A 13,598-nucleotide genomic window follows, 5' to 3' on the forward strand; every position below is an offset into this window, starting at 1 on the left:
AAATGAATTATTGTATTGAAAAATATTTTTGATACATATTTGAAAAAAAAATAAAATGCATTATTGTCTTGAAAAATACATTATTTTGACAAAGTTGTTTCAAGTTTTTCTTTAAAAGGTGTGCATTGATCCCTATTTTGATGTGTGTCAAAGGGGGAGAGATAAGTTTAAAGTGAGTTGAGAGAAAACTTAGAAAATTGAACTTGAACTTATATTGAAATTAAGTGTAAGTTAGTTATATCAAGTTTGATTAAAATTTTAACTTAAAGAATGAACTGATTACTTACCATTTTTGCTAAAGGATAAGTTGTTAGAGTTATCAAATCTTGATTTAGTTTAACTTAAACATAACACTATGATCTAAGTTTGAGTTAGTTAATCTCTATGATCTAGATTTAAGTTTAATTGCTAAAGTTAAGTTTTGCTAAAAAGCATGTTAAACTTTGGTAAAAAGCATATGTTAATCTTTTTTTATCTTGATTCAAGTTTAACTAATGTAGATTGAGTTTGAAATTCTATAGAAAGCAAGTTAATTAACTTTGTTAGAGAAAGTGTATTTTTCTCTAACTTTAAACTGTATTGTCAAACATAAAAAAGGGATAGATTGTTGGTGTAATCAGTATCGATAATCAAACTTATATTTTGATGTTTGACAAAGGGTTTAAAGTTAGACATTACGTATTTAATATGTGAGTTAAGTATGTAGGTCACTTGACATAATGGGTCAGGAAGACTGGACATTATGAAACAAAAAGACCTAATGGATCAGGAGAACTGGACACTAGGCAAGGGAGTCTTATTGGATCAGAAAAACCAAACACTAAGTGATCAAACAAAGCACTTGATGAGTCAACTAGACCAGACATCAAGGAAGGTCCTGATGGGTCGATCAGACGCAAAGCAGAAGAAGTTCAAACAAGTCAGTTAGACCAGATATTTGGCAGGTATGTAAAGTAAGTCCACTAGAGGCCTTTCATTCTGGAAGGTAGTGCGGGCGTGTCATGGTTGGGACAACCATAGGCATTAATCCGTCTGAAGAAACCAATAATATTTTCTAAGTCAAGATCAGATAGTCTTAACTGTCAAGATTGATTCATGCATACTTATATATATCTAACTCTATTTCACAGGTCTATTAGTGTTATTCTTATTGTGTTAACTTTGTTTTACAAAACAAGAGAATCAAGTTGACCAGAGGGTTCGATTGACTGAACAAGTTGGTTCAGTAGACCAATCCAGATAGATAAGCATAGACAGATATGTATCCATGCAAAGAAGGAAACATAGTCCAGTCGACTGATAAGGCGTATCAGTCGGCCAAACAAGTATGGAAAGCGTCGATTGGATATGATCAGATTAAACAATAAAGGAAATTCTGGAATCCACTCACTTGAATAGGCATTCAGTAGGCCGAAAAAGTGGATTTCACCGAATTAATTTGATTCGATCGGAGTAATCAAGGAAAGAAGAGAAACTAATCGCCTGATAGATGGTTTAGTCAACTGAAAGGATTCAGTTGATTGATTGATTCAGTCGATTGAATGAAGCCTATAAAAGAAACCTCAGGATCTGAGGCTCAGTACTTCAATCTAATTCTATCAACGCTCTCTTTTTCTCTGCTATTCTCTTCATGCATGTACTACTACTATTATGCTGAGAGGCTCTCTGATAACCTACGATGAAGCTCTATCTTTAAGTTGTCGGTATACTTTTACTTACATTTACATTAAAAGGGATAATATCTTGTTACTATCTCCTTCATCTTTTGTATGCTTTCTTCCTTCTCCAAAAGTTTTTGTAGAGAGGAGAATATTAGTAAATTGTCCATACAGAAACGGTCCAAGGGATCATGAGCCTTAGAGTAGTAGTCGCTAGACTATGAACCAAGTAATTGCCCGAGTTTTTATCTTGTTCTAGTTTTCCATTACATATCTTTGTTTGGTTTTCAAAAGAAAAAAAGATTTTCAAAAGCGCGATATTTAGCACCCTCCCTCTATCGTACAATCATGTCCTATAGAGTGCTCGACATTCAGGGCTTCCAGACCACCTCTAACAAGTTTGTTTGTTGGTTCTGTAGGCCATGAGAGGATGCTTTCTCGAGGATCTGCACATCCCTTGATGTTATTCAAGACGAACAAGTCGAGCAGTGTCGCATGATGGAGGAGCAGTGCACCATGATGGAGGTCATATATAACTGACTTTTTCAAGGTATTTTCCCTCCACCTAAATATATATATATATATAGAGAGAGAGAGAGAGAGAGAGAGAGAGAGAGAATTGTTATCCTACGGACTTATTCCTGCGGAATGCTACGGACTTGTTGATGTGGCAAAATCGCGTCATTTTTTTTTTCCTAAATTCCCCCTTTCTCCTCCCTCCTCCGATGAAGGGGCATCACCTAAGGCTGCTATCGACGCCAGCAATTGTTGCTGTCACCGTCTGAGGCTGCTTCCGCTATCCAGGTTGCTGCCTCCATTCAAGGTGCTGCTCTCACTGGTGGAAGCTTTGCGTTGCTGCTCCCTCCGGCAGAAATTGTTCCACCCAAGGGGTTGTGCCGCCCAACATGTCCTGTTCCAGCCAAGAGTATTTGCTGCTAGTACGAGGTTACTGAACCTCCGTAGATGAGCTGTGCCACCGGTGATGGGTTGTTCTGCCTAGCCATGCTGCTATGCTACTGGAAGTTCTATTCCTGCTGAGTTAATGGCCGTCGAACAGCCCTGTCCCGTCGAGCAGTTGTTGCTGCTGAAACTCAGCCCTCGCTAGACTTAGTGCTGCTTGCCGACAGCGAAGTCTTTGCCTTCGAATAGCAACAATTGTTGTTTCCATTCATCATGTATTGTTGTTGGGTTGCTTCGGCCCCGACATGAATCAGATTGTCGCCCATGAGGAAGTAGCGGGCGTCGAGGGCGTCCTCAAAGGCAGCGGGCAGGCGGTGCTCCGGAGAGAGGCGGTAGTCGACGGAGAGGACGACCGCAAGAAGGGCAACTGCGAGGAGGGAGCAGAGGCCATGGAAGGGCGAGGAAGCAACACGGAAGATGATGAATCCGCCACCGTGGATGTAGATGATGACCAGGAGCTTGGATCTTGTGGGAGGCAAAGAGGGTGAGGGGAGGAAGAGGTGAATACCAGTGCCGCGAGCGGAGTCAGGTGGGAGGTAGCAGCAGAGGACGGCGGCATCGGAGGAGGGAGGAGGGAGGAGAAAGGGGGAAAATGATGCAGATATTTTTAGAAAAAAAAATGACGCTATTTTGCCACATCAACAAGTCTGTAGCATTCCACAGCAATAAGTCCGTAGGATAACAATTCTCTCTATATATATATATATACCTTACTACCTTTTACACTGAGGGGAATGCATATTTTAAGTTTGGGGAATTAGTTATAGTATTTTATAATCATCGTGTCTTTTTTTTTATTTCACACCTTATCATTTTTATATTTGTTTTTATAACATGATATTAGCACGTAGACATTTTCACATGTTTGAATAAGTTCTCTTATATTTTGCAATTCACTTTCTTTTTATTTGTAGTATGATCCAAGTGTTGTTGCGTCAGAAAGTTTCATTGTTTGCTTATTTGATAAGGATCTCTTTTCACATAAACTTGACTTCGAGAGTTGAAGTGTCTAAGAAGAGTTATTATTTACTACACTTGAATAGTACTCGAGTTTCCTTGGGCACTCCACTGAATTTTGGTTACTAGAGAAATACTCGAGTTAAGAGATTCATCGAAAAAAAGTGTGAGAAATATGAAAAGAGAAAGAGAGAGAGAGAGAAGCAAATGTTGTTGGTGCAATCAACCTTTAGAGTTTTGATATTTATTTGAGCAATATGTTTAAAGGAGTTGGTCAAGGCTGACCAAGTTAGTGAGAGAATCCAATCAAGTCGAGGTTGACAAATGCTTGAAAGTGAGTAAGTGAGAAGTCCAAGTAGATCAATGTTGACTAGATGCTTGGTAATAAAGTAAGAAGTCTTGACAGGTCAAGATTGTCCTAAGCAAAGGAAAAATCCAGTCAGGTTAAAGTTGACTGGATGACTGGCAAAGGGAAAGTCCAAACAAGTCAAGATTGACTAGATGTTTTCTAAAAGAAAAATCCAAGTAGATCAAGGGTAATTAAATGCTTGTCAAGAGAAAATTTTAGACAGCACAAGGTTGACTAAATATCTGGTAAAGGGAAAGTCCAAGCTGGTCAAGGATGACCAGATGCTTGACAAAAGAAAAGTCCAAACAAATCAAAAGTGACTGAATACTTGTCAAGAGAAGTATTGAAAGATTGAAATCCAAGCGAAGAGGTTTAGTCGACCGAACAAAGGTTTCGGTCAACTGAAAGATCCGGTCGATCAAACTAGTATGTTTAGTCGACCAAATAGTTGAGTTGGCAGAAAGATGCTGAGATGATTCCATATAAGCTTTAAAAAGTTGACGTGACCAAGGATCAACATTAGGTAGCTGAAGTGGCCTACTTGGACTACTCACTTACTCACTTTCAAGCATTTGTCAACCTTGACTTGATTGGATTCACTTACTAACTTTTTAAAGTAATTTAAATAATTATAATAATTGACCCATATATTCATGATAATTATAATAATTTGATTAATTCAAATAATTTTATTAATAAAAAATTAATTAATTCAAATTTGATTAAAATTGATAAGATTAATATAAGTAATTTAAATTCTAATCAGAAAAATAATCTATTTAATCAAGTCTATGATGAAGTCACTCAACACTTTGGTTAAGTCGATCAAAATTTTGATCAAATCAATCAAAACCTTGATCAGTTCAATTAACACCTAATCAGATCAATCAAAGTGATGATCTAGTTAATTTACACCTTGTCTCCCAAGGCACGGTGTGGTGGTAAGAGGAATGACGCTCTCCCAAGCAATAAGAGTTTGATTCTCATGCGACGCATGCCCGCGAAACTTAAACTATTGTGATGCCACATCAGGAGTCATCTATGCTTTCTAGATTTATCCTAATGATTAGTGGGAAATTTTCATGGGACTAGATTGATCGCCTCCGGGATTAATCGAATTGCAAGAGCTAGATACCTAAATTATCAAAAAAAAAAAAAAGTGATCATCTACATAATGATAACCTTGATCTGGATTAGATTGATCAAAACTTAGACTTGACTAATTAAAAGAATACTTCAATTAATCAAGATAACTTTAAATTAGTTAATTCAAATTCAAATCTAAAGAAAATTTTACAACAACAACCAAGCCTTTTCCCACTAGGCGGGGTCGGCTGTATGAATCCTTTTACGCCATTGAGCTCTATCTCCTATTATATCATCATCTATATTTAAATAAATTTTATCTTGTTTTATTGTTGCTAACCAAGACTTTTTTGGTCTTCCTCTTCCTCGTTTGATATGCATGTTTATCATAGTTTCACATCGCCTAACTGGAGCATTTATTGGTCGTCAAAGTACATATTCGTACCATCTTAAACGTGTCTCTCGGAGTTTGTCCTCAATAGATGCAACTCCGACTTTCTCTCTAATGCTCTCATTCCTTATTTTGTCCATCTTCGTATGTCCACACATCCACCTTAACATCCTCATCTCTGCAACTCTCATCTTATGCTCATGTGATCGAGTCATAGCCCAACATTCAGCTCCATATAACATAGCAGGTCTAACAGCGGTTTTATAGAACTTACCTTTAAGTTTAAGAGGTACTTTACGATCACATAAAACACCTGACGCTCCCCTCCATTTCACCCATCCTGCTTGTATTCTATGTAAGACGTCTCTCTCAATCCCTCCATCATTTTGTAAAAATAATCCTAAATATTTAAATCTCTCGGTTCCAGGCAACTCGTCCTCTCCTATCTTAACAATTGTTTCATTACTTCTAATATTGCTAAACTTAAATTCCATATATTCTGTCTTTAATTTACTAAGCTTAAAACCTTTCCCTTCTAGTGTTTCCCTCCAAGATTCTAGCTTAGCATTTACTCCTTCACGTGTCTCATCTACCAAAATAATATCATCTGCAAACAACATGCACCACGGTACTGTGTCTTGAATGTGCGTAGTGAATTCGTCCATAATTAGTGTAAAAAGATAGGGACTTAGGGCTGATCCTTGATGTAACCCTATCTTTATTGGAAATGCTTCAGTTAATCCGCCTGAAGTCTTTACTCTGGTCGTTACATCCTCATACATATCCTTAATTAGTTCAATATATGTTACGCTAACACCTCTCTTAGGACTCTATCATAAGCTTTTTCTAAGTCAATGAATACCATGTGTAGATCTTGTTTTTGCTCCCGATATTTTTCAATTAATTGTCTAAGGAGATGTATAGGTTCTATTGTCGACCTTCCAGGCATGAATCCAAATTGATTTTTTGTCACTGTGGTCTCCTTCCTTAATCCTTTTTCTATTACTTTTTTCCAAAGTTTCATAGTATGACTCATTAGTTTAATACCCCTATAGTTTGCACAATTTTGTATGTCTCCCTTATTCTTATATAAGGGAACTAGAGTACTTATCCTCCATTGATCAGACATTCTTTTCGTTTTCAATATCATGTTAAATAATTTTGTAAGCCATTCAATACCTTGTTTCCCTAAGCACTTCTATACCTCTATCGGAATATCATCTGGTCCAACGGCTTTTCCATTGTGCATCTCATTTAAAGTTTGTTTACTTCTGATGTTTGAATTCTACGATAAAAATTAAAATTTCTATGCTCATTTGACCTAATTAAATTACCTAAGTTAAGTTGGTCATCTAAACCTTCATTAAAAAGTTGATGAAAATACCTCTTCCACCACTCTTTTATTTCTCCATCATTTACTAATACCCTATTACATTCATCTTTAATATATTTTATTTGGCTAAGATCTCTTATTTTCCTTTCTCTCATTTTAGCTATTCTATAAATGTCTCTTTCCCCTTCTTTTGTATCCAATTTTCGATATAACCGTTCAAAAGTTTCATTTTTTGCTTCACTCACTACTTTTTTAGTTTTTTTCTAGGCTATTGTATATTTTTTAAAGTTTTCCTCGTTCTTACAAATATATAATTCCTTATAAGCTATTCGTTTTTCCTTCACTTTCTCTTGTACTTTATCATTCCACTACCAAGATTCTTTACTTAGTGGTGCATGTCCCTTTGACTCACCGAGTACACTCTTAGCTACTATTTTCAACTTTGATACCATCTTATCCCATGTTGTATTAGAGTCATCGTATATTTCACCTAATGCTTGTACTTCTACCTTCTCCTTAAATATATTTTGTTTTCCATCCTTTAACTTCCACCACTTAATTCTAGGAATTGTATATATTTTCTTTCTATTGATACTATGTTTGAGGCGTATATCCAACACTACTACCCTATGTTGGGTAGTTAAGCTTTCTCCAGGAATGACTTTACAATCTTTACAAATCTTTCTATCCTTCTTCCTAACAATAAGAAAGTCAATTTGCGATTTATTATTCCCACTTTTGAATGTGACTAAGTGTTCTTCTCTTTTCTTAAAAAACGTATTAGCTAATATAAGGTCATATGCTATCGCAAAATATAATATAGTTTTCCCTTCCTCGTTCAAACCCATAACTCCCATGTACTCTCTCATATTCCTCATTTTTCACTCCGACATGCCCATTTAGATCACCTCCTATTAAAATCATTTCATTTGGTGGAATATTTTATAATATTTCATCTAAGTCCTCCCAAAACCTTGATTTGGTAGCTTCATCTAATCTTACTTGTGGTGCATATACGCTAATTATATTCATAGTTTCTTTTGCCACTATTATCTTAAGGGCTATAATTCTATCCTCTTTTCTAACTACTCCTACAACTTCATCCTTTAACAAATTATCTATAATGATACCCACTCCATTTCTTACTTTATTCTTTCCAGTGTACCATAACTTAAAACCCGAGTTCTCTATCATTTTTGCCTTCTCGCCTATCCATTTTGTCTCTTGTACACACAAAATACTAATTTTTCTCCTAATCATCATATCTACTACCTCCATTGATTTACCAGTGAGAGTTCCTATATTCCATGTTCCAAATCTTAGATTATTAGTTTTCCTATCATATTTGTTCTTATCTAACCTATGGTGTGAGAACTTTTACCTATTTAACACTACACCCAAGTTCTCATGGAGATGTAGCGGTCCTTGTTGAGACGTTACAGTCGGACCCTGTAATGCGAACTCTTGCATATTTATTACTACACCCGAGTTCTGGAGATGTAGCGGTCATTGCCGAGACGTTACAGTCGGACCCTGCAACGCGTTCCTTCCGGGGAACAACCTAGCATTAGCACAATAGTTTAATGGATTCATTCATTGAATATTTGCCATAGTTTGACGCTGGCTGGCAACCTAACGCAACCCTCCTCCTTTATCCGGGCTTGGGACCGGCTATGACCGGTCATCATGGGCGGAGTTATCTAAAGAAAATTTTAAATAAACTAAAATTAATTAATAATAATATACCTTTACTTGAAGATGATAAGAATTTTAAAAATCAAGAAAAACATTTTCAAAATCTAAAATTTTGAAAAATCAGAAATTAATTTTCAAAAATAAATTTTCAAATTTTAAGACTTTTAAAAATAAAGAAAACAATTTTTCAAAGTTTAAAAATCTTAATTGAATTTTAAAAATAATAAAAAAACTTAATTTAAATTTTTAAAATCAAAATTTGAATTTCAAATATTTAGAAGGTAAATCTTTGAATTTTATAATTAAAATTTCAACTTTTAAAAATTTAGAAAATATAAATTTTAGAAAATTAACAAATTAGAAAATATTATTAATAATTTTACAAATCTTCAAAATATATACTTGGATTACAAGTCTAAGTCAAACACAAATCAAGAATCTAAAATTCTTAAACTAAATTATAATTAAGTACCTTTGATTATGGAACTAATAAATAAAATCATACCCAAGAAAACAACAAACCTAATAAAAATGAAAATGTGTTAAAGTGGATTGTCACATTCCAGGATTAACACGAAATGTATCAAATCGAGAATTTGATACATTATTAAAAATTAATTTTTAATTATTTTATTTGATTGACTTGTCTGACATATTTCATGTTTGTCATGTTCATGCATATTTGCAATTAATTATCATGTCATGCTTAATTATGTCATGTTATGCATCTTATTCATGTTATTCCATGCTTATCTTAGAATGGATATATATGGCAAATGAATTTTGGTCTTGATAACATAGTTCAAAGTGGGTTGAGCTGATAGTAAATTAGGGGAGCTTGTTTTTAGAGTTTGGTTATTGTTGGTGATTTCTAACCTTGCTATTAGTTACAAGTGAAGCTAATTGAAGTTAACTTGCCCCACTCTAAACTAGCTAGACTAAGACTTAGTATTAAGTACCTAGGGCTAAATGCTTTAGAAAAGCTTTGTCTAAGACATATGATTATTTTAATGATGTCTACTTAGAATTCGTCACAGTTTGGAAGTTTATTCTAAAAACATTGGCTTGGTGACCCAAAACTAAGTTTAAATCTAACCCAAGACCAAATTGTCTTAGAAAAAAAACAAATTAATTAAAGTTGAACAATTTCCATCTCACAACACTTATAAGTTAGCATGTATTATGTGTACTAAAACACATAAAATGAGTGAGATGCTAGGAAAGATAAATTGAAAATTTATTTTTAAAAAAGTTTTCAAAAACCTATAGGATTATTTTTTAAAAATTTATTTTTAAATAGTGATTTACATAATAATGTTTGATGATATTTTATAATTGATTGAGTGTTTTTATATATATCTTTTCAAAACTTATATAATTTAAAAAGATAGTTGCTGACCAAACACCTAAACTTATAACATCCTTGGGTCAACCAATAAGTTCTTAAACCCCAAAACACTTAGGTATATTTTCCTTGTGGTAAACAAGGATGTCCTAAGAGAATGTCGGGTTAAAGGGGAGACCTATTGACATATCAATATTTTAAAAGGAATTTTTCAAAATTTATTTGATTTTCAAAATATCTTCAATGATTTTGAAAAAGAAAGAAGTTGTATTTTGAAAATATCTTTTAAATTTCTTTAACAAAGGTTTCTTATCCTGTCTGAGTATTGAGTTGACGAAAACTGGGGACGTGGCGCTCTCTGCTACCTTCGGGTGATCTCCGTGCTGACGTGGACCTCCGGTGAACCTGCAACAAAGCCGGGCCGGGAAGGGGTTCCCGGCGACGACCCTCCGATGCTCAAGTCAGGCAACGACGATATGAAGCAGAGGCAAAATAACGAGATTGTGGCTACAGTATATGAGAAAAATATATCTCCGTCGAAGTCTGGAGGTCTTTATATAGGACCCCGGAGAGGCGCGTGCACGCTTCCCGAGGCATGCACGTTCCTCAAAGCATACCTCAAAATGGTTGTGTCAGAAAAGCGTGTATGACGTCATACCGCAACTATCCAAGCATATCTCTGCCATGACAGTGGAAACTTCCACCGTACGATTCTCGGTACGGCCCGGCCGCAGACCATGCTATTTGTCGGCGGCAGATGTCTCAAGAAGGATATCACTAGCTGCCCCTTTTTGTCCTCCTCTAAGTCTTTTGTCTCTTACTGGGTCGGACGGGATGCACGCGCGTCCTCCAGGGCGCTTGGGTGTGTATGCTCATCAGACCGGGCGAGAAGGCCGCTCGATCAAATACTCGAACGGGAGTACGATCTGGTTGATCTGCGGTTCGGCCGAGCGGATCGGCCGCTCGGCACGACGGTTCCTCTATAAGGGAGCTTGTGAATGTCGGAAGCTCGACCCCTGGTCGAGCTATCACGCGCCAGCCCGGGATTTACTCCGGCCGATCGGCCAAGCGACTTCCCCACCCCGCTTATCCAAGACTTTGACTCTCCCGTGTCGTTGACCCCTTCCTATGTGGGCCCCCGATCTTTACCACCGGATCACGTGTCTTCCCTTCAAGTCTAGTCGAAGGAGGTTGCAAATCCGACTGACTGAACTATTGTCTTGGTGATACCTCTGCCGCTCGGCTACCGATGTTGGTGTCTATCCGATCGGGAACTGCGGAAGGGGGCGATGCCGCTCGGTGAGACCCCTACTAGCACTTGGAAAGTTTTATTTGCCAGCGGTTGTCCCACCGCTCCAACATTGGTCAATGCCTATGTCCTTAGGATCTCCTCGGAATTCGTGCATATCCTCGCCATTAAGGATGAGCACTCGACCACGCCTGCGTAATGGTGCTCATTAAATGCAACCCGTGAGCGGGCGACACGTGGTCGCGTTGCCGTCACCGCTCGCTCGAGCTGTCAGGGCTGATGTGACCTTTGGCTTTTTGAATTTGACAGTCAGATCTGCGCCTCGGATCCCGTGACCTGGATCGGACGGCTCCAGTCGATTGAGCCCAACATTTATAAGGATATCTCTTCTTCCCCAGCCGCTTCGCGTTATCACGTGCTCACATCTGAAGGCTTCTGTTCCATATTGCTCAGTGCTCCGGCGACCTCGCTTTTCAGCGTTCCGACAATCCCTTGCCTCCGCCATCCCTTCCTGTAAGGAATCCCTGCCCTTTATCTTCTTCTTTGTGCTTTCTTTAGTATTTTTAGTGACATCTGTGTTAGTTCTGCACTGTTCCGACCTTCTCTTTCATCCATCCCTTTGTTCTCTGGTTCTTGCTTTCTCTACTGTTCCGGCGATGGCGAGCACCTCGCAACCGTCTAATCCCTCTCCCGGCCTCTGGTATACGACCATGGAGAGCCGGTTTGATGAGGGTGACGCGACGAACTTCGTCCGCGACTTCGAACTCCCCTCTGCCTATAGATTGATATTAGCTACCCCCTCCGACCGGCCACACAACCCGCCACCCGGCACTACTTGTTTCTTCCGAGACCAGTTTGTAGCCGGTCTGTGTTTTCCTCTACACCCATTTATCCTTGAAGTTTGTAATTATTTCCGCCTCCCGCTCGGCCAACTCGTCCCGAATTCATTTAGGTTGTTATGTGGAGTGGGCGCCCTCTTTAGGCTGCTCGAAATTCCCTTAGTCCCCAAGATTTTCCACTATTTCTACTATCCCGAACAATCCGAGTGGGGCACCTTCCTCTTCCAGTCGCGGATCAGCCTTGTTTTCTTCGACAAAATGCCGACCTCGAATAAACATTGGAAGGAGTATTACTTTTACCTTCGTCTTCCCGAGCTGCCAGCTTTCCGAACCAAATGGCAGACCGTCGTGCCAGCCCCGCCGGACCTTGGTAAATACAAGAGTCAGCCGGCCTATCTCTATGCAGCCAACCAACTGCCGAACAGAAATTCAACATTCATAAGCTGCTTTGTGAGGGCGTGCTGTACATATTCAGATTAAGTCCGATCCGAACGAAGCTTCCGAGCAGCATGGGTAAGCGTTTTCCTCTCCCCCTTTCCTTTTGATCTAACTGATTTATTCTTCTTTTATGCAGCCGACATCATGTGGCGCGCCAAGGCCACTGACCGAATGAAGTTGAGGGCCGCCGAGATAGAGGCGACGACAGCTAAGGAGATGGCCGACCAGGGCATTGAGCCGGTCGGCCCACACGAGGGTGAGAGTGAAGAAGATCCACCTGCCGTCGAAGAGTCGGCCGTTTAGGAACTTGTAGCCGAGGCGGTAGGCGATGCTACTTCGTCCGCTGGACATCCTACGCCGGAGGACTGTGGGCCCTCAGCCGACGACACTCCGTTGATTACACGTAAGCGGAGCCGGACGGACCCTCCTGCCCATTTGGCGTCAGAGCAGGTCGGCGCTCCTTCTGCAGCAATCGACCCAGCCCCCGTTTCGGTCGAGGCCATTTCCTCGGATCGAACTCCCTCACAACTCGATCTTCCAGCAACCTCCCTCGAAGCGCAACCCGTCAGTTCTCTTCCCCGAGCCCCTCGTCAGCTTAGGCACTCGGGCATAATCTCCGCTCCGCTCGGCGAGTCGTCAGGTCGCTCAACTTCAGCCCAGTCTGATCCGAGCGACCGTCGAGTGGAAGAGTTCCTTCTGGCGACTGATCGACCGACAAGCCTCGAACATCAGATCACCATTCGCGGGCCACTTGCCAAAGTATGAGAGGATGCGAGGGTCCGTGTTGCCTTAATTACTCCCAGTCAACTCGGTGACAACCATTTGCAGCAGGCTACCGGGGTATGCCCCTCAAACTCCTATATAATTATTTTGCTTGGTTCTTGATATTATTTTATCTGAGCGTAGAACTAGGTGGAGAACATCGCGGTCAACAACCGCCTGGCGACGCTGGAGGAAGAGTTGAAGAAATTTCAGATTTCTGGAGCGGCGCCGACTCAGGGGCCCTCGTACGCCACGCTTCGGACCGAGCTGAACAAAACGAAGAAACTGCTGGCGGCCGAGTGACACAAATCTTCTGGCCTGGAGACCAGGGTAGCTGGGCTTGAAGCCCAGGTTAAGCCTCACTACTAGGAGATTAAGCTAGCGACCAACAGGAAGAATAGGGTCGTTTCTGATTTAGAGGCGAAGAATGTGCAGGCCCGAGCACTGGAGCAACGCGTCCAAGAATTAACCAGCCTGCTGTCCACTGAGCGAGAAAGCCGCTCGGCTGATGAAGCTAAGTTTCAACGAGACAAGAA

At 39.5% G+C, this 13,598-nt stretch overlaps 1 protein-coding gene across 1 annotated transcript; it reads right to left on the reverse strand.

Annotated features, from left to right (window-relative positions):
• Positions 1-2,749: 2,749 nt before the first annotated feature.
• Positions 2,750-11,528, reverse strand: LOC122037580 (carboxylesterase 1-like). The gene is made up of 2 exons (XM_042597105.1): positions 11,447-11,528; positions 2,750-3,243 (listed from the first exon to the last, which is right to left on the reverse strand). The coding sequence occupies exons 1-2, from the start codon at positions 11,526-11,528 to the stop codon at positions 2,750-2,752; spliced, it is 576 nt and encodes a 191-aa protein (XP_042453039.1).
• Between the last annotated feature and the right edge of the window lie 2,070 nt (positions 11,529-13,598).

The sequence above is a fragment of the Zingiber officinale genome, unplaced genomic scaffold (genome assembly GCF_018446385.1).
Source record: "Zingiber officinale cultivar Zhangliang unplaced genomic scaffold, Zo_v1.1 ctg64, whole genome shotgun sequence".
Classification (NCBI taxonomy): domain Eukaryota; kingdom Viridiplantae; phylum Streptophyta; class Magnoliopsida; order Zingiberales; family Zingiberaceae; genus Zingiber; species Zingiber officinale.

Excerpts from the sequence above, each read along its gene's own strand:
- LOC122037580 (XM_042597105.1), bottom strand. The coding sequence starts at position 11,528 with ATGGCGGAGGCAAGGGATTGTCGGAACGCTGAAAAGCGAGGTCGCCGG. Across the intron at positions 3,244-11,446 it reads TGGAACAGAAGCCTTCAGAT|CGTCATTTTTTTTTCTAAAA; the intron begins GTGAGCACGTGA and ends GTGGCAAAATAG.